The sequence below is a fragment of the Catharus ustulatus genome, chromosome 9 (genome assembly GCF_009819885.2).
Source record: "Catharus ustulatus isolate bCatUst1 chromosome 9, bCatUst1.pri.v2, whole genome shotgun sequence".
Lineage (NCBI taxonomy): Eukaryota > Metazoa > Chordata > Aves > Passeriformes > Turdidae > Catharus > Catharus ustulatus.
Window position 1 is genome coordinate 29,569,016 of NC_046229.1, and position 22,905 is coordinate 29,591,920.

General features: G+C 59.0%; 4 protein-coding genes across 17 annotated transcripts in view; 1 reads left to right on the plus strand and 3 right to left on the minus strand.

The window, feature by feature from the left end:
* LOC117000031 (myomegalin-like) overlaps positions 1-2,842 on the plus strand; it is a 35,292-nt gene extending 32,450 nt beyond the window's left edge. For 6 of the 9 annotated variants that reach the window (XM_033067325.2, XM_033067323.2, XM_033067324.2 and 3 more), the window contains 8 exons: positions 80-199; positions 285-462; positions 544-668; positions 878-979; positions 1,133-1,710; positions 1,783-1,921; positions 2,023-2,069; positions 2,291-2,842. In XM_033067325.2, coding sequence (XP_032923216.1) covers positions 80-199; positions 285-462; positions 544-668; positions 878-979; positions 1,133-1,710; positions 1,783-1,921; positions 2,023-2,069; positions 2,291-2,323 — 1,322 coding nt within the window. In that variant the 3' untranslated portion in view covers positions 2,324-2,842. The remainder of the gene's footprint in view (positions 1-79; positions 200-284; positions 463-543; positions 669-877; positions 980-1,132; positions 1,711-1,782; positions 1,922-2,022; positions 2,070-2,290) is intronic. The other 3 variants (XM_033067327.2, XM_033067322.2, XM_033067320.2) reach the window with 2 other exon arrangements.
* A 209-nt stretch (positions 2,843-3,051) lies between these two features.
* On the minus strand, positions 3,052-10,711 carry PRKAB2 (protein kinase AMP-activated non-catalytic subunit beta 2). 2 transcript variants are annotated; one of them, XM_033067336.2, is made up of 8 exons: positions 10,647-10,711; positions 7,875-8,052; positions 7,471-7,637; positions 6,649-6,742; positions 5,980-6,094; positions 4,687-4,820; positions 4,320-4,388; positions 3,052-3,953 (listed from the first exon to the last, which is right to left on the minus strand). In XM_033067336.2, the coding sequence occupies exons 2-8, from the start codon at positions 8,034-8,036 to the stop codon at positions 3,876-3,878; spliced, it is 819 nt and encodes a 272-aa protein (XP_032923227.1). In that variant the 5' UTR covers positions 8,037-8,052; positions 10,647-10,711; the 3' UTR covers positions 3,052-3,875. The 2 variants fall into 2 exon arrangements, with proteins under 2 accessions (XP_032923227.1, XP_032923226.1); XM_033067335.2 differs by having other exon boundaries at positions 5,974-6,094.
* Positions 10,712-11,195: 484 nt separating this feature from the next.
* LOC117000033 (flavin-containing monooxygenase 5-like) lies at positions 11,196-15,400 on the minus strand. 2 transcript variants are annotated; one of them, XM_033067333.1, is made up of 7 exons: positions 13,938-14,126; positions 13,695-13,857; positions 12,931-13,073; positions 12,506-12,705; positions 12,067-12,416; positions 11,632-11,704; positions 11,196-11,553 (listed from the first exon to the last, which is right to left on the minus strand). In XM_033067333.1, exons 1-7 carry the CDS (start codon positions 14,061-14,063, stop codon positions 11,196-11,198), a joined length of 1,413 nt encoding a protein of 470 aa, XP_032923224.1. In that variant the 5' UTR covers positions 14,064-14,126. The 2 variants fall into 2 exon arrangements, with proteins under 2 accessions (XP_032923224.1, XP_032923225.1); XM_033067334.1 differs by lacking the exons at positions 11,196-11,553; positions 11,632-11,704; positions 12,067-12,416 and adding an exon at positions 15,266-15,400 and having other exon boundaries at positions 12,502-12,705.
* A 655-nt stretch (positions 15,401-16,055) lies between these two features.
* LOC117000032 (flavin-containing monooxygenase 5-like) lies at positions 16,056-21,239 on the minus strand. Of its 4 annotated transcripts, none has more exons than XM_033067332.2 (9): positions 20,955-21,239; positions 19,529-19,686; positions 19,159-19,347; positions 18,916-19,078; positions 18,535-18,677; positions 17,995-18,194; positions 17,359-17,708; positions 16,997-17,069; positions 16,056-16,782 (listed from the first exon to the last, which is right to left on the minus strand). In XM_033067332.2, the coding sequence occupies exons 2-9, from the start codon at positions 19,658-19,660 to the stop codon at positions 16,437-16,439; spliced, it is 1,596 nt and encodes a 531-aa protein (XP_032923223.1). In that variant the 5' UTR covers positions 19,661-19,686; positions 20,955-21,239; the 3' UTR covers positions 16,056-16,436. The 4 variants fall into 4 exon arrangements, with proteins under 4 accessions (XP_032923223.1, XP_032923219.1, XP_032923221.1 ...); XM_033067328.1 differs by having other exon boundaries at positions 19,529-19,682; positions 20,075-21,047; XM_033067330.2 differs by having other exon boundaries at positions 19,529-19,682; positions 20,955-20,970.
* Positions 21,240-22,905: the final 1,666 nt, after the last annotated feature.

Below are 22,905 nucleotides of genomic sequence, written 5' to 3' on the forward strand. Positions count from 1 at the left end.
AGGCTGTGCACATCCCTCTGCTCACCCCGTGCACAACGGGGCACTGGGGAGAGACACTCAGCACTGCTCCCCTCCACAGGGCTGCCCAGTGATGTCTATGCCCAGACCCCCGAGCTGGGCTTGCAGCTGAGCAGGGAGAACCAGGCTCTGCACGAGGAAAACCGGACCCTGCGGCTCCAACGTGACCACCTCTCCCAAGGTAGGGCTGGGCCAGCATCCTGAGGCTAAGTCCCACAGGGCACTCAGTGGGGTGGCCGTGACACTTCTGTGGTCTCCGTTCCCAGAGCTGGCACGGGTGCAGGAGGCACTCCTGGCTGCCTGCTCCCGGGCACGGGAGGCCGAGGCAGAGCTGGGCCAGAGGCGTGGGAAGCAGCGGAGGCTGGTGGAGGAGCTCTCCGAGTGCCAGGAAAGTGTCCGGCAGCTCCGGGACGAGCGGCGCTCTCTGCAGGAGGACAACAACAGGTAAGGTGTGGGGCATGGTGGCCTTGGGGCCGCAGGACTGGGAGGGATGGCTGGCACCGCACCCACGAGTAATCTCTGCAGGCTGCAGCACTCAGTGACGCTCCTGCAGCAGCAGAGTGAGGAGCAGCGCCTGCTCCTGCAGACCCTGCGTGCAGAGCTGCACGTCTACGAGAGCCTCCCTGGCCCCTCTGCTGAGACACGAGCAGGTATGGGACCCATGCACAGCATCCCTGCCCAGCTCCTGCCCACGGGGTGCCTGGCCCCTCTGACCCTTGAGTGGTCTCAGACACTTCTCCTGTGGCAGCAGGTTGCATGCAGTGGCCCTGTTGGCAGGCAGAGAGGGTGGGCAGGACCCCAGCAGCCCTAGGCATGGAGCCACATCTGTCTACAGGGGCTCAGATGTTTCTTGTTCCAGGCTGCTTCCCATCTCCTCCAGTGCGTGATGTTGGCACAAACTCAGCAGCTGCTCTCCTCTCCCCAGCGCCCTCTGGCACATCAGTGGTCCGACGGATGGATGGTAGGTACCAGAGCCTGCCCACATGGGTAGGGGCTGCTGGTCTCTGTTGAGCAGGACTGGAGAGCTCAGGGCAGAGTCAAAGGCCCGGGATGGGACAGGGTGGGACACGAAGGGAGTGGGCAGTGTCCTCACCTAACCCAGCTCGCTCCACAGAGCCACGTGGGGCAGACGTGCTGGCGAGGAAGAGCGAGGCACTGACGGGGACTCACGTTGTCGGGCGCCTGGACACGTACCGAGCCCTGGAGGAGCACGTCGTGCAGGGAAAGGCCCTGGCCCGCGAGCTGATGTGTCTCACACGCCCTGCACTCGGGCTGCCCAACTGCTCGCTCCCAGGAAAGGAGGTAAAGCGTGGGCAGGACGGGGCAGGCAGCAGCTGGGGGCCAGACCCTCAGCACACTGTGCATTACGTGGTGCCCGAGCTCAGAAGCAGCCTCGAGGCCTGCAGGGGCAGCTGGAGGCAGGGAGCCTCTGGCCTGGGGACTGCAGCTGGCACTGCCCTGCCGCGCTGGGCTGAGCACGGCGAGTCCCCGGGTACAGCGGGACGGGGGTGCCCCAGCAGCACCTGCTCCCGCACCCTTCTCCCGCAGGCACTGGGATGGACGGGCACAGGGCAGGGGCATCTGTGGGGCAGCGCCAGCACCCTGCACGGCATCCTGGAGGAGTGCATGTCCCTCCTCACTGCATTCTGGAGCACTGTGCTGCCCGTGAGCCCCGCCCAGCACCAGGGCAAGGTGAGCAGGGGCTGGGGCCCGGCAGGGCACTGGGGCCGGGTGCTCATTACTCATCACACTCCTCTTTCCCAGGAGCAGGTGCTCCAGGGCGAGATTGCAGCACTGCGGGCCCGGCTCTCTGAGAGGGAGGATGCTCTGCAGAGCACGGCCAGGAGGCTGCGCAGCACAGCCCAGCTCAAAGACAGCATGGAGCAGTTCATTGTCAGCCAGTGTACGTGCTCTGGTGGCACAGCCAAGTTGGCCTGGTCCCCGTGTGTCCCATGTGGTTCTGCAGCACAGGGACCTCACTGACCCCATGTCTCTCTCCTGCAGTGACCAGGACCCACAGTGTGCTGCGCAAGGCCAGGACGAACCTAGAGGTGAGTTTGCCCTGGCCAGTGTGGGATGAGGGTGGGTGTCCTGGTCCCGATGCCCTGGGGATGGACACAGATGGCACACACCCTGTGGTGGCTGTTGTGGGGTGCTGAGGGCTAGCTGGGTGAAGCATGTGGGGGACACAGGGACACATTTTCCTTGTCTGTCCTTAGCCAGCATGTCCCTATTCCCAGGGCACTTACTGCCTTGTGTCATCTCTTGCCAGGTGAAGGCCCAGCAGGCTCTGCCTGTTGCATGAGCCCTGTGTAGGGCAAGGAGCAAGGGCCAGCATGGAAGAGCCCACTGGCTGCTGAGCTGTGTCGTGCCAGAAGGCTGGAGCAGACCCTGACCCTGCTGCTCTGAGGGCTGGGGTGGAAAGGGGTCTGGGGTGTCCCATGCTACACAGTTAGTGGGTTGGGTGCTGTGGTGGTTGCATGCCCTCCACCAGCCTTTGCTTGGCATGGCAGCAGCAGCTGCTGGTTTGGGCTTCGTTTGGCCCATGCTTCAGCACTTGCTCCCTTCCACCCTCAGTGCTCAGAGTGGGATGACACAGCCCCCCACGCTGAGCACCCCTTGCCCTGGGACCTGGTCCCTTCTGTAACCCCGATGAGTCACTGTCCCTGCTTGTGGATGTATGTATATGTATATAGACAGAGGTACTGGAAATGTGCTCTGGGGCCTCTGTACATGTCGGGGCCCCAGCACAGGAGGAAGATGTAAGAAATGCCATATTCTGTTCAGTGGCTAAAGAGTGCCCAATAAAGGTTTCCTTTGGGTTGTGGTGTTTCTGGCATGCCTGTCTCTACAGCCATGCTCCCCCTCCCCAAACCCCCTGCAGCACAGAGTGCCAAAGACACCGGCTCTCCCCAGGGAGGTGGCTCTGTGCCCTACCCCAACAACCCAAGGGCAGCTCTGTGCTGTACTGGGCGCTCCCTGCCCTCCTCCTGCTGTTCTAGACCCCCTCTCCAACATCAGGCAAGCAGCAGCGAGAACAATAAATACTGTAATAAATAGAGAACCCCTGTCCCCTGGCACTGCTGTGGCAGCAGGCGGTGCAGCCGGGGTCCTGGAGTGCCTGCCCGGCTCTGCTCTTCCCAGGCCCCTCCAGCATGGGCATGGCCTGGTGCCCCTCTGGCTGTGACAAAGTCAGCCCTGTCCCACAGAAGCAGCTGATGTTGGGGACAGGGTGATGCAGTCCTTGTGGTGCTTTCACAGCAGCAGGTAAGAGTGGCTGTGTCCAGCGGTACCGTCCATCATGCTGGCTCAATGCTGAACCTCACAGTGGGCTGGGGCTGCAGAGCCCTTCTCAAAGCTGGGGGGCAGCCCCACAGCCAGGGCTGCGGGACAGGGAGCAGGTGCCAGGCTGGAGTGTCACAGAGCCCCTTGCAGACAAGGTGGCTTTGGAGATTCATCACCAGGGCAGCAGCGCAACTTTCAGAAGAACAGGATGTGTTCCTGGAGCCTGGACCAGGTGCAGTGCCAGGACCACCTTGAGGCCCTTGCAGGCTGAAGAAGACAGGCAGGGTGAAGCCCTTTTCGTGTTGGGCGTGAGGAGGGGCTGGTGAGCAGCAAAGTGGTCCCAGAGACTCACAGAAGCCAAGGGAAGCTGCAGGTGGGCGGAAACCAAGGGCTAAACCACGCCAGTAGGATGGGACAGCGTCACAGGCCCCAGTGGCCCTGAGCTTGTTGCCAGGGCCCGTGTCCCTGCCAGGTTGGAGGCTGGAGCCAGTGGCCAGTTGTCACACAGTCCTGTGGCCCAGTGTGTGCAGACAAGCGGCGTGTCCTGCGTGGGGAGTGTGTGAGGCCCTGGCTCAGATGGGCTTGTACAGCAGCGTGGTGACGTACTTCTTCTTGTAGCGGTGCGTGGCACTGAGCACCATCACGCCGTCCTGTGGGAGGCACAGCATCAGCATGTGGGGCCAGGGCACCCCTGGGGCTCAGGGAGCTGCCCCAGCCTGGCCCTGCTGTCCCCAGTCCCACAGCCGACCCAGTACAGGTTACCACGCAAGCAACAGGGCATGGGGCAGAGCAAGGGCAGTGTCTGGTATGTGCTTAGCTCCTCCACGCCACAGGGAGGCAGCTGAAGGGAATTGTCAGAAGTCACACCCTCTGCCCCTGTGCCTGCCACACCTCACCAGGAAGCCAGGTCCCATCTCCACCCCCCGGGCTGAGCAGGTTCTGCTCCCTGCAGGCGCTGCAGGCTCCTGGGAGCCACAGCGGCTCCTCACCTGCAGCCTCGCGGTTCCTGCGCTTACCTTGATGGAAAGTGCGTAGAGGTGATTGAGCATGACGTGGTTGGGCTCAGGCAGCAGTGCTGGGTCACACTAGGAGGAGAGGAGTGTCACAGGGGAACAGCAGAGCCCTGATCCCCCAGCCCCAGCCTGCACAGGGAGCTGCTGTCCCAGGCAGCTTGAGCTGCCACTGCCTCTGGCCGTTCTGAACAGGAACAGAGCTCAGCTAAGCACCAGGAGGCCAAATCAGTGTGGTAATGGGGAAAGCCATGCTTTTCCTAGGAAATGCCAAGGGCTAGACCCCAGCCAAGGGGAGCCCAGGCTCCCTGCAGACAGGGAGCCTTTCTGACCCCAGTGTGGCTCTTTCTGTGGGCAGTATGCTGGTACACACCGAGATATTGGTGTCCTTGTTGAGGATGACCTGGAGGAGGTGAGGCGGGAGGATGGGTGGGGATTTGAAGCGCTCCTCAGGCCGGTACACGTACATCTCTTGGCCATAAGGTCCCGGTGGGGAGCTGGATAAATCTAGAGAGAAGACAAAGGCAGAGGCATGAAATGACTGAAGCAGGATGGATGAGCACAGAGCAGCTCCTAAGAAGCTGAGAAGGACTCGGCAAGGTCTTTCAAGCACAAGCATCCTCCACAAGGCACGCAGGGATCTATTCTGTAGCAACAGCTCAGCCTTTTCACAGCAGAAAACGCAGCTGGGCAAGCCCATGGCAATTCCATGCAGGGCTGTAAGCTGATACATGCATTGACACCACACAACAAGCACCCCATGCTACCCATCACAAGACCCCTCAAGCACACAGCTCTCAGCACAGGTAGGTCTCTGTCCTTGCAGGAAGTAGCTGGCTTGCTCCAGAGCTGTGCTCTCAGCAGCAGGGGCACAGGGAGCAGGTTACTCTTGGTGCTGCCTGATGAAGAGGTCCAGGGAAGGCAAATAGGAACTCTACACTGAGCAGCTCTTCCAAACATAGGAAGGACCTCAGGAGCTCACAGTCACCAAAAGCTGGACTGGCTGCATCTCCCAGCTACATCTGATCTGAACACTTGGGAACAGCCAGCCTCCAGAAGGGTTCCATCTCCTTGGGCTGTTGCTGCTTGCTGGCTTCTCTCCAGCAGAGCGTCTCTTGCCTGGGCTGGGAAAGGACATGGAGCTGAGCTATATGTGAGATGGGGCTGTACCAGGGACAGACACACAACTCAGCTTCCTGCCAGCATTTCACACTGAGCCAGCACCACCAGTGCTTGCGTGGTAACCTAACCTGCTGCTGTAACACAAGCAGACAGGGAGGTTTGCAATGTGCTAGCACTGGTACAAATTACCTTGGCGTGAAAACCAAGAGTAGCTACTGAAAATAAACTGGATCCTGCTATCACCTAGCTTGTACCCCGGATCAGATGACTTACAGTTGACCAGACAGAAAGGGCTGATGTTCCTGGCATTTCCCAGTCCAAAATGGCTCGTTCAGCCACGCACAGGCAGCAGCTCTGCTCTGGGATGGTGCTAGCACAGAACAAGTTACACCAACACAGCCCCTCCAGAGGGATGAGGCCTCGAGGACACACTGCCCAACACTACTCATCCCCATATCTCTGTCCAGGGGGGTCTGTGTACCCAGAGCAGAGGAGGTGGAGAATAGCACATGCAAAGCTGTGATGCCACAAAACTCACCCCGACCTGAGGTTTCGGAGCTTTCCAGGGAATCCACCTTCAACGCATCAAACACCTCGAAGTCAGACTTCTTGACGTGGATGAGGTTGTTTATCGTCCCCATCTGGCTGGTAACCACAGGCTGGAAAGAACTGGGGTGAGAATCTTCCTGTGTTCACCTCCAACTGAGGCACATTCAACGCTTCCTAGACCCCTCCAGCCAAAGCTGTCTTTGCTGCAACGCTATCGCCGAGCATGGGTGGCTGGTGTCCTGCTCTGCCCTACACTTGTAGATCTCTATTTACCGTGGGAGGATTTTCCTTTACCACAGGCTCCTAAATCAGCTCCTATTTCCATCCTCCATCCTGCTACATGCCTATGGGTAGGTGTGTTGTCCTTCCCATGCTGCTCCCGCATGAGTCAGTTTGGAGAACCTGTGAGTGCTGACCTCATGGCCCATCTTCCCATTGCCAATTCTCAGTGGGACTTGAGGGCCTTCTGCCATTTCCCAATGCTTCCCCATAAAGTGTGACTAAGTCCAGAGGAACCAGCCTCTGAAATGACTCCAGGGATGGAGGTGTGCCTTTTGTTTCAGGAGACAGTCTCTGCTCTCCCTGGTCCTCCTCTGCTGCAGTTACATCCTGTCTAGTTCCATGAAGAAGACAAGATCTGCAGGGATAAAGCCTGGAGCATTACCTCAGATGGATCATGGACCCACTGGCCATCCACAAAAAATTTGTACTGGTGCTCTCCTTCTGGAAGGTCCAGGATAGCAACGAAGTCATTGTGGCTGTGCAGAGAGAAAATGTGCAACAGCATCACCCTGTTGATGCTCTGAATGCTGCTCTTCCATGGGGCCCCAGGAACCAGCACTGCTCAGCCCCTCTAACCCAACACCTTCATGCAGGGCTAGGCTTGCTCGTTGTCAGTGACCCAAGGCATGACAAAGTGGATGTGACAGACACCCTGGCCAAGACAGGCTAAGAAGAACACGTGGGAAAAACTCCTGCCCTGTGCTGGCACAGCAGGACAGGAGCAAGTGGGACAGCTCTGTTTGTCAAGTCTGAAATTGAGATAAACTCATTCCAGATTAATTGCTAGAGTCCTCCATGAGCTTCCATGGAAGTCACGGATGTGTTACAGAACAGCGAGGACATCATTAGGGGAGGAAGATACGTGAGGGACAAACAATTAACACCCACTGGCAGCAATACAACTAGGCATGGGGTAATGCTGCAGCCAAGGGAAGAGCTGACAGCTTCCAGAGGACTGCTGCATACCTGGGCAAGGCTCTGCTGCCAGCACTGGCTGCTGTGTGACATCCAGCTGGGCAAGCAAAGTGGCCCATCCTGTCCTGTCCCTGTTACACAACCTTCCACTGTCCCTGCAGCACCACTCAGGGAAGGAACTGACTTTGTATTTGTCTCAGAGAAAAGCCAAGAGAGCAAAGGAACAGAGCAGTGGAGCAGCACTGGAGCAGACATGAACAAAGAATAAGTGACTTGAGGGACTGGCTACCTCTTGATGAGTGGGATCTTGGTGCTCCAGTTGTTGAAGGATCCGGAGATGAAGACCTCCTTGCCTCCATCAGCCCAACGTATGACAGTCGGACGAGCCTGTTGGGATGGCTTCACTGACTCCTCCAGATCCGGCTGCCACGACACAAACTCCTTGTCCCCAGGAATCTGGGCAAAGAAAACCAGAGAGATGTGACTGAGACACAGAGACAACTGTGAACACATTCACACAGCTGTAAGAACACTTAGAGGTTCTCTACCAGCCCACCTGCACATGGCACACAGGATCACCACAGAGCTCCTCCAGCCTCCCAGTTCCCCAGAGACCCCTGGCACGGCTGGGAACACAGCCCCACACAGGTAGCGTGCAGAGGGCAGGCAGGGAAGGGAGCAGCCAGCCCTTACCTTGGAGTCATGGGAGCTGAAAACGCTGGGGTCGTCGGTGCTGCCCACCATGATCTTGTGTGGGTGCTCCTTGGCGGGGTGGGAGGCACCGGAGCCGTCCGAGCGGTGGGACTTGGACCCATGGCGCTCCCCCGACACCCGCTCGCTCGTAGTGTTCCCCATGGCAGCTCAGCAGCCCCTGCCAGGGAGACACAGCAATGCTCTGCCTTTGCCCACGGGCTCTGGCAGCATGGAGAAGAGCACAAGAGCTCTCTCCCAAATATTCTTTGCCAGTGGAGAGGAACAGCAATCCTCAAAAAGGCCCCAAGTTCTTTTCCACTACCAAGTTTGGGAGCTGAATGGGAATTCAACAAAGACAGCTTGACCTAATTATAGCCCTGTCCTTAAGAACAATCACTCTAGTTAAGCTGATAATTGTGAAGATTCCAAAACCAATACAACTTCACCTGTGTCCCGCATCAGCCCCAGGCAGCCAACAGAGTAGAGCTGATGGGAAAAATAAAGCCAACCTTTATTGGCAAATCAACTGCCTGGCGTTAACAGAGCCTCTTTCACAGTCCTGCAGTCAGGCTCCACAGACAATCCCCGACATCCAGCAAGAAAACAGCCAGGGAGTGAAAGTAGCAGCTGTTTTACAGTCCCCAGCAAGTCTCCAAGAGCTCGCAGGCAGAAGAGCAGAGCCTTGTGCCTGCAAAGGCGACAGGGAGCATTTAAAGTGTCCGAATGGAATCGCCCAAGCTGGAGCTTGTCCAAGGAGTGGGGCTAATGCTGTGGTGTCTGCAAAAAGCTCAGCTCTCAGCAGCATTCACTTATGATTCACCAGGCAAGTCACCGTGTCAGCTGCAGCACAGCACAGCACAGCGAGCAGGATCATTTGTTGTGACCTAGCCAGCACCTGCGTGGCTGTCTGGAGAGACACGGTGAGGGAAGGGCAGCCCTGGCCACCTCAGTGTCCCTCTGCAGCTGGAGATGGGCCACCATCCCCAATCTCATCCAGCTCAGGAGAACTGATCAAGCCATGAACAACTACATACCTTTCAGGATAAACAACAAAGCCACTGCAAGCTACACAGGACTCTTCAGGCCCTACCCTCTTTCCTGGAACTGAGATGGACTGGGGTTCTTGCCCACTTCCAGGCTAATTTCACAGCTTTTAGCTTACTCTGGGCTCTGCAGAGCAAGCAAGGGGACAGCCAGCCTTGCTTCACTTGTGACATTTGGACGTCTATTTAAAAGATCAAGTTATACTAAGGATGCCAAGCCAGGCTGCCAGCCAAAGCCAGGCTTTAGAACATTATGGAGCAATTACTACGGTATTTCTTAAACCCTGGGGGCTAAAAGGCAGCTCAAGTGGGCAGCTAATCCATACCCCCATGCCTTTCAGTGCAGATCAAGGTCAGAGAGCTTGCTCTGACATCTTCCCAATTTGCCCTGAGGAGCTCAGACAACTCCTCACAAAAACTGTCCCTGTACCACCAGACCTGCTGCTGAGGAGTTTCCTCTCCAGTATCTGCACTAAGGCTCCCTTACTTCTCATCTACAGGGAGGAAGGTGGGAAAGGCTGAGCTTCCTTGTAGCTGGACAGACCTGAGAGATACGTGCCAGTGTTAACAAGTGTGAAGGTGTTTCTCTTCTCTACAAGGATTCCAGTACCCCTGTCCCTTACAGATCACTCTCTCCAAAAACTCCCTGAGGTTTATCCCAAGCAGTGGCTCCTGTCTGGCATGTGCCATCTGAATGCCCTGCATCACACACAGGCACCCAGCCTGTGCCAGGACAGGTCTCTGTGCAGCCTGCAGTACCTGGCTTTGCTGAATTAACTTTTACAGCTCAAACCCTCCTGCATCCAGACCAGCCCTCGTAGCACTGGGAGATGGTGTGGCACATGTACACCTAAGCCAAGGATGGAAACGCTGCCCACACCAGAGCCCCAGCAAACCTCCACGGCATCTCAGCACATCTACTCCCAGTCTGGCAGCAAGCCCCTGCCAGCCGCAGCCCACAGCAAGGTAGGTGTCTGCCTGCCCCATCACCGGGCCCTTCGGCTCCAGCCAGCCCCACCTTCCCACTTGGAAAACGACAAGTGAATTATACCCATTCCCCTCCCCGGGATGTGCCAGGCTCGCTGCCTCTCCCAGCCGGCCACTGACCTGCCGGGAAGCGCTGGCTGGTAGCCCGAGGGGGTTTGTGCAGGAGGGATGGGGGTCTGTCCCCAGAGCACTGGCAGGCACTCCCAGCCGGTTTTGAGGGAGGGATGGGGTCTGTCCAGCAGCATTGGGAGCACTGGCAGGCACTCCCAGCCGGTTTTGAGGGAGGGATGGGCTCCAGCATCTCGCCGGGCTGACACCGCCCGGGGCTGGGGGGACCCGATCCGCCCGGGCTCTCCCTCTTACGGAGACGGGAGCCAGAGCTGAGCCCCGAGTCTGCCGTGAGGTGAAGGGATGAGCTGGGAAAGCGGGGGCGGAAAACCTCCCTCCGAGCAGGCAGGGCTGGGCTGGGGCTCTGCTCGGCGGGGCTGTCACGGCGGGCTCGGCCCACGGGCACCCGCGGGTCCGCCGTGGAGCGAGGGAGGAGCGGGACGCACCGGCAAGAGCCAGGCCCTCCCGAGGGGCTGCCAACACGGGGTGTGCACCGCTGCGGGCTCCGGGACACCGCTACACCGCGGGGACGCGCAGCCACGCCTCACCCACCGCGTCCCGGGGAGCCACCACCCTCACACCCACCCGTGACACCCGCCCCGCCGTCCCCGGGCCCGGGCCGGCCCGACCCCACCTGCCGCCGCCGCCGCCGCCGCCGCCCCGCTCTCCGCCTCCGTCCAAGATGGCGCCACCCCCCGCCGGCCGCTGCGGGGCGCTCTGAGCCGCCCCCGCCGCGCTCCGCGGCCGCGCCCCGCCCCCGGCCCGCGGCCCCGCCGCCGGGCACCCGCCATGTTGGCTGCGGGCAGGGCTGGGGCCGGGCCCAGGATGGGCCTGGCAGACTGGCACAGCCGGGCACTGTGGTTTTCAGTCTCCTAGGCACGGGGACAAACTTTATTGCTCTCTCCCGCGGCGTCCCGCTTGGGCACGATCTCAGGTTCCCCACCACCTCTGTGACCTAACGCGTAGATAAAGCTTGAGGGGCTGCTGATTTCGGGAGCTGTTCCCAGAGCAGCCCGTGACCGGACTTGGTGGTAGCACAGCGGGAAAGCGCAACAGTGCAGGCTGCGCCTTCAAGGAACGACTCCCTCCGTGCTCCGGCACAGGTAGCGAGACACCGCACACACAGGCCCGAGGGAAATGGAGCAGATAGCGGGCAGGACCCGCCTGTCTCCTTCCCTTTAGGCTAAGGAGAGAGCGAGACGTAGAGGAGGGTGGCCGCAATCATGGCGATGCTGAAGAGCACCGTGAGGGCGTGGGGCGCGGTGCTGGAGCGGGCTTGGCGGCCGCAGTTCCGCGGCTGCAGGGCCTTGAGCACACGCTGCCGCTGTGTGAGGATGGCAGCCCTGGCACCGGCCCACGCGCCCGGGCCCCGCAGCCGGTACTGGTACGGTGTGCAGGGACCAAAAGCCACCTCCAGCGCCAGCTTGGGGTCTGTAAGGAACAGCGTGAGCAGGCTGGGCTTGACCCCCAGCTGGCAGGCGAGCTCGTCCATGTAAGGGATGTAATCCACCTGGATGGTGTGCCGCTGGCTCTTCACGTACCTGCGGGCAGGAGAGGTTGACATCGACACGGGGTGCCGGGGGTGAGGGTGGCAGGGCAGTGCTGTGCACGGGCCTTACCGCTCAGCCATTCTCTGCTTGGTTTGTGCGATTTCAGCCAGCATGTCGGCGGGCGGCGGCAGGCCCTGCAGCCCTGGGCAAAAGGAGGATGGAGATGCAGGGTGGGCTGTGCTCCTGCCATGGTCTGGATGGCTCCACTGCCCAGCCTGTTTGCACGTGGGGCTTTTGGGATGTGCTGCCACATCAGGAGCAAAGTGGGAGGCATGGGCAGAGAAAGTAACACCAGGAAAGGAAAGGAAGAATGTGGTTTCAGGCAACAGCACCAGTTAGTGACCCCCACAAGATAAGAACAGTACAAGAGTTGTAGAAAAATGCAAAAGGAGGATAAAAAGGTGAGTGCAGAGAGGTGGCATATGAGGGGATGCTGCCAGCAACAACTCAGTCTTGGTGTGGCTGGGGGAGCCCAGCTGCATCCCCCAAACTTCCCTGACTTACCTTTGAAGACACGGGTGGCCCAGCGACACTGGAGCTCTGAGATGGGCATGATGGCACCCAGGGGCTGGATGAGGCCGATGAAAGCCAGTGTTGGCTTCTCCAGGTCAGGGGGGAACACGAATTTGTAGAGGGAAATCTGGTTCTCCACCACCTTCACACAGCCCTCAAGGAATGGGAAGGAGAAGCTGTATCCTGTGGCAAAAACCACGGCATCGATGTCTTCCCTGGTGCCATCTTCAAAGATGGCAGATGTCTCCGTGAACTCCCGGATGTTCGGCTTCACCCGCACCCTGCCCGAAATGATGCGGTTGGGCAGGTCATCGTTGATGGTGGGGTGCTGGTCAAGGATCCTGGAAGGCACAGACAGACCTCACTCAGGTCCTGGCAGGGAGATGAGCATTGCTGCAGCAGGCACCTGGGGTGCTGCTGGGGCGCTCACCGGTGCTTGGGCTTTAGGCCGTAGAGCGTGTGGTCAAAGCGGGCGTTCAGCTTCCGCTCCAGGAAGAAACTGATGATGTTTGGAGGCAGCAGGTTCTGGAGGAGCTGCGTGAAGCGACTGATGTAGCTGAAATCAAAGGGGTAGCCGCTGTTGGCCACCCGGTGCAGCACCCAGGACCCACGCCTGGTGCTGAGGAAAACCTGGAAGGAAGGTGAAGAGAGGTGGTGGCACAGAAGTGTCCTCAGCCTGGGAAGGGCCTCTGCTGTGCTCCAGGGACAGGGAAGCCAGCACAGCTGCTGGGACCACAATGGCCACCCCCACAGAGAGGGGATGGGGTGCTTTGTGGCCGGGTGCTGGAGGGAGGGGAGTCCACAGGGGATGGTGGGGGATGATCAGTGCCCACTGGGGTCCCATCCTAAGCACACCTGCTTGGCTGCGTGGCTCAGCTCCACTGCGATATCAATGCCCGAGTTCCCAATGCCAACCACGACCACCTGTTTTCCCAAAAAGGGTTGAGGGCTCTTGTAGTCCCGGCTGTGCAGGTACCAGCCCTCAAATTTTTCCAACCCTGGAAGAGAGAAGGAAGCCATGCTGGGCTGGTATGTGGAGCAGGAGGGTGGCTGCCCCCTGTTCACAGTGGTGGTGTGTTTTGGGAACAAACTAGGACCAGTGTGACCAACAGGAGTTATGCAGCCCCTAGGATGGTGCCCAGACAGGTGGCGACATCACCAGTGTGGAAGATTCTCAGTGTAGCCCTGTGCATCCTGCTCTGGCTTTGAGACTAGCCTGGCTTTGAGCAGGGCTTGGACTGGAGAATTCCATGCTTCAATCCCAAAATTCTGCTGCAGGTCCTGTCTGGTGCCATGCATTGCCAGTAGAGGAGCAACCAGGATCTGTGCCATCTCACCAGACCCTGGTGACAGCATGCTCCAGCCTGTTCCCCAGCCAAAGAGGGTCTCCACAGCTGAAAGTTCTTCAGGCATTTTCTCCTGGCACCCAGAGGCAAGACCACCACCAGTGCTGAGCCCTCCAGCCTTGGTGAGGAGCTGGAGAGCCCAGCAGGTGCTTGGAAGAGGCACGCCGGCAGCAGTGACATCTGCCAGCAGGATGCTTTGGACACTCATGGAATCTCACCTGACAAAGGCATTTAGGGATGTCAGGGAGCAGGCGAGCAGCCTGCAGGCAGTACCTGGGAAGGAGCTGAGCGGGAGATGTGCGTCCGTGTGATGCCCACTGCACACCAGCACGGCGTCGAAGACGGCCGCCTCCTGCTTGCCCTCGCTCTCTGTCACCACCTCCCACTGCCCGCTGCTGGCGAAGTCGGGGCGCTTGGACACGCGGCACACGCTGGTCTGGGCACAGGGGGAGCGCTGTCAGGCACCCTGTGCCCCCCGTTCCTGCTGCCACCTCCCCCTCGGGCCCCAGCTCTCACCCTGAAGCGGATGTGGCGCAGCAGGTCGAAGTGCTGAGCGTACATGCGGAAGTACTCCATGATCTTGGAGTTGTGCATGTAGTTGGGGAAGTCGTCGGGGATGGGGAAGTCGCTGAAGCACATCATCTCCTTGGAGGTGTTGATGATGACGGAGCGGTAGATGCTGGCACGGCCATCCTCGGGGCGCTCCTGTGGGAGCGGGGCACAGCTCAGCACTGCCCAGGGAATGGTGGGGAAGCCTGCCTGCCTGTCCTGCCTGGCACCTTCCCTGTGGGTGCAGGATTAATCCACAGGTTATTGTAGCACTCATCCCTGCACCCAGCCCTCTCCTGTGGTTGAGTCCCCTACACCAAAAACAGGGATGTAGCTCTGAACTGGGAGCCAGGCAGTGTGGACAGCGGGTCACAGTGGCCCTATGCCTCAGTTTCCCCACTTCCACTCCTTACCCCTGTGAGGTAGTGCATCCCCAAAGCAACAAAGGTGCCGTTTCCCTGGCTGCCACAGCAGGTTTCTCCGGTTGTGGAGCCAGCTCCAGTACTTCCTGCTGAGTGAGGGCTCCTGATTACCGTGTGTGTACCTCAGCAACTGGATGCTGCTGCTGTGGTTCTGCTCCACCAAGCGTGTTCTGGACCCATCACAGGCAGAACTAGCGGACTGTGACAGATCCACCCCAGACCACACTCTGTCATGGTGCCACCTGTGTCCCCCCAGGGCTCTCCCACACATGTATCAGGGCATGATGGGAACACTAGTCATCTTGTTGGTGGATCCATGGGATAAAAGTCAGCAACCTCATTAGGTGAGGGCGGAGATGAGCTCCAGGATTGTTCCAAGGCAGGGAGAGTCAAGGCACAGCGAAGGCAACGCATGATGTCTCTGTGTGGGCGAGTGGCACAGAAGCAGAAAGAGGAGCAACCATGATTCCAGGAAAGGGCTGGGCAGGACAGGGACGGGGACAGGCACTGGGGTCAGATAGGACAAGATAGGCAGGAAAGGGCTGTGAGTGACCAAGAGCAAAAGAACGAGGAAGGTGTGGATGAGACTGGGAGGGGAGGGATGGAAAGCTGGGGGAGCAAGCCATGGAGTGAAGTCCTTGGAGAGGCTTCATCCTGCTGCTGGTGAGCAGGAGTGTCCTGTGCGCCTGGCACACCAGCTGGCACCATGCTGCTGAATCAGTTTTACTTTTCTGTGGTTTTCCTTGGAAACCTGCCTTCTGCACGCATGCCAGGCAGGGGAGCTTTGGTATGCATGCATCAGTATCTGCCAAGGACCGATCCCAAGCCCATCTGTGCTGCTGCCATGGAACAGCCTGGCTCCAGCGGGCTTACCTCAAAGCGCCAGAGCCCCCCGATGTCCTTGCTCCTCTCAAAGCAGGTGGGCTCCAGCCCCTCATCCAGGCAGCATTTCAGGGCACACAGGCCAGAGGCACCAGCACCAATGATGGCTACTGTCCTGGCAGCCATGTCCCCTGGTGTGGTGGTGGCAGGGGTGCTGAACAAGCCGTGGCCAGGAGTTGCAGAGCCAGGCATGTCCCTCAAGGGAGGCTGCCCAGTGCTGCTCGGTTTAGGGGTGACTGTCCCTGTGCTTGCTGTGGGTGGCTGAGGTGGCACAAGAGCTGTTCCAGACATGATCTACAGGTTTCCCCCACCACCCTGCCACACCTCCTGGATTGCACCTGCCCTCTGCAAGAGGCGCATTGAGGTCTCTAAGTGTTTAATGATGCTGATATTGCCCCAGGACTTCCTGGGCGGGGCAGAGATGTGGCTGTGCTTCAGATTTCAGCAGGTTGTGGCGTGGAAAACAAACCTAGGAGATGAGGGGGAGCTGGCATGACCAGCCCAGGTGTGTGATGGACAGCACCCCCATCCTTTACCCACTCTGGGTCCCCAGCCCACCCAGACACCTTCCAGAGGGGCTGTGTGCAGGTGACAGGGGTGGCACTGAGCTGTGCCACTGTGGCCACCAGGCCCCACTGTGGTGGCCCACACCCTGAGAGAGGCTGTCTTGCTGTGGAATGTGTGTGCATGTCAGCTCATGCTGTAGTGGGCCGATCTCAAACCCATGAGCATTCCCGCAGCACATGGAGGGTGGTGATGGTGTCAGTAACAGAACAGACACTTGGCTGTTTAATGCATTTATCTACTTAGAAAGTGTGCTGTGCCTGTGCTGCTTAGCTCTGGTGAGCATGTGGCAAAATTGGCACAGCTGGGTTACAGGGGACAGAAAAGCCCGGAGCGCTGGCTGAGAGGGACTGGAAATTAGCCTGCAGTGAACAGGTTTTCTCCTCTGTCCGTGACGGCACTCCCCAAGGGGAGGTGCAGAGCAGGAGCCCAAGCATTATTTTGGCAGCTGGGGAGGTTCTGTGCATCCCTAGCTCATGGTGTGGTCACAGCTGGGCCGTGCCAGGCAGGAGGAAGGTTTCTGCCACCACTGGGGCAGGGGTGGCCAGCCAGTCCCACAGCACATAGCAAAGCCTCCCTTCCTGCGCTTGCAGGGCACCTACAAGTAAGCAAAAACAGCTGCCAGGATGGCCACGGCCCCAACCAGCTTGAAGATGAGCGGCATGGCAGCTGCTGAAGTGCTCTCTTCCACGTGTCGTGTCTGCAGGGGTTTGAGGATGCGCTGCTGCTGTGTGAGGATGGCATCCCTGGCACCGGCCCACGCGCCCGGGCCCTGCAGCCGGTACTGGTACGGCGTGCAGGGACCGAAGGCCACCTCCAGTGCCAGCTTAGGGTCTGTGAGGAACAGTGTGAGCAGGCTGGGCTTGACCCCCAGCTGGCAGGCGAGCTCATCCATGTAAGGGATGTAATCCACCTGGATGGTGTGCCGCTGGCTCTTCACGTACCTGTGGGCAGGAGGGAAGGCGGGTAGGTGCTGGAAGCAGAGCTGGCAGATGCCCTGCACACCAGGAAGGCGGTATTGGACAGACTGGACTGTGGGTAGTGTGGCCAACCACATCCCTGCCCTCTGTTGGCATATACAAATGTGCCAGAAAATGCCTAGGACAGGATGGATGCCCATAAGCAGCTGTGCTGAAGGTGTTCCCGCAGGGATCTTACCGCTTTGCCATCGCTTCTTTCTTCTGCTCAATGTCAGCCTCCATGTCATGCCGCGGGGGCAGCTCGTTCAGCCCTGAGGAGGATGAGATAGGACACTGTGGTGCTGCCCCTGCCTGGGTGTTGTAGTGTGTGGTCTGGCACCTGAGGCATGTCCAAGTGCCTCGGGATGGGAAGGAGCAGCCCGTGGAGCTCAGGGTATGCATGGCTCTCAGAGAAGAGGCCATCTCACCGTGACAGCTGCAAGGCAGCCATACCATCACCATGGCCACAATGGCACAACCAGCTGCTGCCTTCTCAACATGGCTAGGCACCATCTCCCCTACACCAGGGCTGTACCCACAGGGCAGGTTTGCCTGACTTACCTTTGAAGACACGGGTGGCCCAGCGACTCTGGAGCTCTGAGATGGGCATGATGGCACCCAGGGGCTGGATGAGGCCAATGAAAGCCAGTGTTGGCTTCTCCAGGTCAGGGGGGAACACGAATTTGTAGAGGGAAATCTGGTTCTCCACCACCTTCACACAGCCCTCAAGGAATGGGAAGGAGAAGCTGTATCCTGTGGCAAAAACCACGGCATCGATGTCTTCCCTGGTGCCATCCTCAAAGATGGCAGATGTCTCCGTGAACTCCCGGATGTTCGGCTTCACCCGCACCCTGCCCGAAATGATGCGGTTGGGCAGGTCATCGTTGATGGTGGGGTGCTGGTTAAAAACCCTGGAAGGTGCAAGGAGCCATTAGGGCACTGAGAAGGGAATGGTTCTGCTCCATGTCCTGCTCCAGCTGCTGCTCCCTGCTCTGGGAACACTCATCCCCAGGGATGCTCAGCAGCTGCCCCTGCACTGTTGTCTCCAAGGGGCAGTGGTGGCTTCCTCAAGCTTTGCCTGGGCACAACAAGACTAAAAACCCAGTCCAAGCACAGGGAGGATGGAATGGCCAAGCTGGGCAGGACACAGAGGGAGGCAGATGATCCCTTCTGGGTAGGGGGAATGTTTGCTGATACCTGTGCTTTGGCTTCAGGCCGTAACGTGAGTGGTCAAACCTGGCATTCAGCTTTTTCTCCATGTAGTCACATGCCATGGATGAGCTGACCAGCTTCTGCAGGAATGTCTTCATGCGGGTGGTTAAGATGGTGTCGATGGGGTAGCCCTGATCTCCAACGCGGTTGAGGATCCAGGCACCCCGGCGGGTGCTGAGGAAGACCTAGACAAGGAGGAAGGATCACTTCCTGAAGGCAGTGATGGTCCTGGAAGGGCTGTCCTGCAGGGGACATGCCCTTGCCCTGGGATCGCTCTGCTGTTTGCTGCCCAAGCACTGGGTAAAGACCCAGAGGGCAGAGGGAGCTGGTGACTGGCATCTCGCAGGGGAGCAGGGCCAAGTCTCAGTTGCCTGGCAGCTGGGATTGGCAGGAGCCAGCACTGCCAACCACAGCAATTGCTGGCACGGAGCAGCAGCCGTGCAGTGCCTTGGTCCTGGTGTCCCTGTGCTGCTGACAGTGTCCCACAGGGGCAGTCCTGCCCACCAGGACCCTACTCCTACTTACCTGCTGGGCTGTTTGGCTGATCTCCACAGCCAGGTCTGACCCTGAGTTCCCAATGCCGATGACAACAACCCTTTTGTCTGTGAAAGCCTGAGCATCCTTGTAGTCTCGGCTGTGGAGGTAGCGGCCCTTGAACTTCTCAATTCCTGTGAGCAAGTAGGAGAGATGCTTGGGTTCCTGGCGCCAGGTTGGAGGATCACTCCCTTAAGGACTGGAGACACCCCCTTGCCCCACCAAACCACTCGTGGGAAGCAAAGGAGCACTCCTGGAGTCAAAGCAAGGCAGGGAAATGCTGGGGCCAGGAGGGAAGGTAGCAGGGAGAATAGGGATTGGCATGGACTAGCTTTCAAGAGCGTCCCCTCGTGCCAGTGTCCAGGGCTGTACCTGGGAAGGAGCTGAGCGGGAGATGTGCGTCCGTGTGATGCCCACTGCACACCAGCACGGCGTCGAAGACGGCCGCCTCCTGCTTGCCCTCGCTCTCCGTCACCACCTCCCACTGCCCGCTGCTGGCGAAGTCGGGGCGCTTGGACACGCGGCACACGCTGGTCTGGGCACAGGGGGAGCGCTGTCAGGCACCCTGTGCCCCCCGTTCCTGCTGCCACCTCCCCCTCGGGCCCCAGCTCTCACCCTGAAGCGGATGTGGCGCAGCAGGTCGAAGTGCTGAGCGTACATGCGGAAGTACTCCATGATCTTGGAGTTGTGCATGTAGTTGGGGAAGTCGTCGGGGATGGGGAAGTCGCTGAAGCACATCATCTCCTTGGAGGTGTTGATGATGACGGAGCGGTAGATGCTGGCACGGCCATCCTCAGGGCGCTCCTGTGGGAGCGGGGCACAGACATGGGGAAGGATGGCTGGGGCTGATGTGTTGCTCCTTTTCATGGAGCCCCTGCCCTCAGTCTCACTCAGAGGATCCCACTGCGGCCGGTTGCCACCCCACAGCCACCACTGAGGGTCACCGTGCTCATCCCAAGCACGACACGTGGCCAGCAGGGTTTACCTCAAACCTCCAGAGGCCTCCGATGTCGGCGGTCCTCTCGAAGCAGACGGGCTCCAGCCCCTCCTGCAGGCAGGCTTTGATGGCGCACAGCCCGCTGCTGCCCCCGCCGATGATGGCCACCTTCTTTGCCATGCTGCGCTCCACCGCTGCCTCTCTGCCTGGGGACAGCGGGGGACAGCGGGGCTGAGCGGCCTGGGGCGTGCAACACCTTGACCCTGCTGCACCAAGGAGGTCCCAGGCAAGAGAGGCAGCCCCTCAGAAGTTTGTCTGCGGTTGCTGTTGTCCCCTCTCAGGTGTGGACCTGGCCAGTGCTGGGATTTGCACCACTGAGGTGTTGCCTCTGGCTGCCTTGAGGAGAAATCCTAGCGAGCATCAGGGAGCCTCCAAATCTCCCCGCCCACGCCAGGTCCCGGCGATGGAGGTGCCCAGCAGCACTGTGCCCTGCTATGGGGACCCACGGCTCCCTCCAAGTGGGTGACAGCCCCTCCGCCTGCCCTTTGCCCTCTGCCTTCCCCTCCTGGCGCGGTGGGGACACCCTTCACCGACCTGCGGCCGTGCGATGAGCAGCCCAGGGAAGGCTGGCGGCAGGCACCGAGCCGGGAGAGGGACCCCACCGAGCTGCCCCGAGCCGTGGGGCCGGAGCGCGGCCTGCCTTTATGGTGCGCAGCGTCCGGGAGCGGGGCGGCCCCTCCGACACTCCTCCCACGGGCGAGGAGAGGAAGCCGAGAGCCGGTCGGCTCCCGGCCGGAGGGGAAAGGGAGCCCGGAACTGGTTGGGTCCTGGCATGGGTGCTCCGGTAGCCTCGGAGCCATCGGCGGCGCTGCGCGGGGACACGGACACGGACATGGACACGCAGCTGCTCCTCGTGGTTGCGTGCTTGGTAAACAAACGCTGCCCTGAACTTTTACCGTAGGATTATCAGGATCAACCCACGCCCGGTAATTCTGGTAGCTGGGGTGACACACGGATCTGTGTCATCCACATCCCCTGGACTGGGCATGTCGGCATAGCATCCCCATACACTCACTCCTAAACAAACAAAATCCTTGGGGCCGGTGGAACCTCGGCGTGAGGTGGGATGTCCCTGGTTGTGAAGGTGGTGGCATCAGTAAGGAAAAGGTTATCCCTCGCAGCAGGAGGGACAGAGCAGGTGGATCCAAACTCATTGCTGGCTCCTGGCACACTCGCAGCCAGACAGCCCCTGAGGCTTGCAGGGGGAATTTGCTCTTCCCTATGCAGAGAACTTTGCCATAGAGCTGAGAAAGGCAGAGGGGCTAAGCTCTGCAGCTGAAATTGTTTTAACCTTCTAAAACCCATAGTATGTTTGCAGTAAGCTTAATAAAGCTCCTTCTGTCCCTTGCTGCCTGGGGCAGAGGTGCTGAGCTGCCAACCCACACTCTGTCAAAAAGCATCAAAAACATCTTACCAAGCAAGGGATCAGCACAGAAATGGAGAGGTGGCAGCACTGGCAGTGCTACTCTTCCTGCTCTGCTGTCAGCTGGCTTCTGGTTCTTTTGCAAGCTCTGCACAGACTGCCCAAGTGCAACAGGTATAGGGGACCTCTGAGCTCTCCACCGTTCTGCTGTGCTATGAAACTTCTGTGGAGGTTGCCCTCTGAATTTGCCCTTCTCCCTACAGGACACTGCACAGCCCTGGACTTTACCCACCCTGTAGCTGGACTCAGTACAGACAAATTGTTCTCTTGGGCACCAGGGTCATGCCATGATATTTTGGACTAGGATGGTATTTGGTTGGTTGATATCTGTGGAAATTCAGAGTCCCCACACCTGGCAAGCACCCAGGGTATAGAGCGCAGCACTGTCTGCTGTAATGTCTGCTCTGGGCTTCCACAGTGGGCACAAATGCCGTGGGACAAGTGGAGCAGAAAGCTCCTCTGTCAGTGGGTTGCACCCATGCTCGGAGGAGCAGTGACAAGGGATAAGCACAGAAGGAGAGCAAAGGTCTCTCTGGTGGAGCTTTGAAGAGCTGGGAGGCTGGGCAGGCAGCCTGTGACCCAGCAGGGCTGTGCAGTGGTGATGGTGGGTGCTACAAGGACCTCGTGGAGCATCATGCAAGTGAGTCAAGAGCAATTTTCTGGCACACACCTGAGTGGGAGCCACAGATGCACAGGTTGCTGCTGTACCCTCCATGATGTAGAGGGGAAGACCCCAATAGCTCTAAGAACAGACTCTAATGCAGACAAAAAAAGACACTGTGTTTTGGGGAAGGTACAGCAAAGATGTTTTGGCACAGCACAACAATCCCTGCCCAGCCAAAGTGTGCCACTTGCCTGTGCTCCCACAGCCACCACAGGGCTAGTCTCTGCCTTGGGGCAGGAGGGCTGGCCAGTGTGTCCTGGTGCTGCTGTGCAAATGCCAGACTGGCCCAGCTGGCTGCCAGGCATGCAGTGCAACCCAGGGGATTATATTTTGGTTACTGCAGCACCAACTCAGACCTGGAAGCTTTGCTGGTTCACCCTGTCAGAGGGTCAGGGCTCAGCTCCAGAGGGATTCTGTTATGTCAAGCACTTCCCTTTCCGCCCCTGCACAATTGGCAGTGACAGGGTGCTCATACCAGCAGCCATCAGGTTGTTTCTGTACACTACACCCAGGAGAACAGCACACTTAAACACTGCCTGGTCCTAATAAGACTTAATTGGTGTTTTCCAGGGCATGAGTGCACTAATAGACCTCAATAACCACTAAGAGCCTCACCTGGGCCCAATCCCTCTACCCACATGCCAGGAGCACTGTCTAAGCTGATTATTTGAGCTCAGTCTAGAGCTCTCACTCCCTGCTTGGCTGTGGTCTCTGATGAAGTGTGTTCTATAATTTTCTGTCTCAGTCTCAGCTCCAGCTCATTATTAAGGAGAGCAGGCTCCTTGTGGTCCCCTCCTGCCAAGGACCAGCAGGCCTCTGTGAAAATAAGGCTGCCAGTGGTGCCAGGGGAGGAGAGCCAGCCTGCCTGAGCACAGGGAGCTGTTGGTGGTGGTTGGCAGAGCCAGGGCCTCTTGCTGCAGGAGGTGCAAGCAAGGCTCAGACCTGGGGCTGCGTTTCTGGGCTGTGGGAAGGGGCTGGCTCTGCAAGACCCTCTGCAGTCTGGAATATGCTGTTGATCAGGAGTTGCTGTGAATGCATTGTACCCCCTGAGAAACTGAAAACCCTGTGGAGGAAAAAGGAACTGGGAAGCTCTGGACAAGAGCTCCAAGAGCAGGCTGCTGCTAGGAGCTGCTTCCCCTATTGCCCACTGGATGATCAACCCTTCAGTGCTACTATCCCTTCCCCATGGCTCTGGGAGTCATGTGCTTGACATCTAGCCTTAGTGCAGTACTTAAATTGGGAGCTATAGGGAAAGATTGCTTAGGGAGACAAAGCTCT

Coding starts and splice junctions, on each gene's coding strand:
- LOC117000032 (XM_033067328.1), bottom strand. CDS start 20,340: ATGGCTCCGAGGCTACCGGAGCACCCATGCCAGGACCCAACCAGTTCC. Junction 19,683..20,074: donor TGCTCATCGCACGGCCGCAG/GTCGGTGAAGGG, acceptor GTCCCCAGGCAG/AGAGGCAGCGGTGGAGCGCA. Junction 17,070..17,358: donor GGCCACCCGTGTCTTCAAAG/GTAAGTCAGGCA, acceptor CATCCTCCTCAG/GGCTGAACGAGCTGCCCCCG.
- LOC117000033 (XM_033067333.1), bottom strand. CDS start 14,063: ATGATGTGCTTCAGCGACTTCCCCATCCCCGACGACTTCCCCAACTAC. Junction 12,706..12,930: donor TGAGCCACGCAGCCAAGCAG/GTGTGCTTAGGA, acceptor CCTTCCTTCCAG/GTTTTCCTCAGCACCAGGCG. Junction 12,417..12,505: donor GGCCTAAAGCCCAAGCACCG/GTGAGCGCCCCA, acceptor TGTGCCTTCCAG/GATCCTTGACCAGCACCCCA.
- PRKAB2 (XM_033067335.2), bottom strand. CDS start 8,036: ATGGGGAACACTACGAGCGAGCGGGTGTCGGGGGAGCGCCATGGGTCC. Junction 6,743..7,470: donor AAGATCCCACTCATCAAGAG/GTAGCCAGTCCC, acceptor CTCTCTGCACAG/CCACAATGACTTCGTTGCTA. Junction 4,821..5,973: donor CTCCGAAACCTCAGGTCGGG/GTGAGTTTTGTG, acceptor TCTTCTCTCTAG/ATTTATCCAGCTCCCCACCG.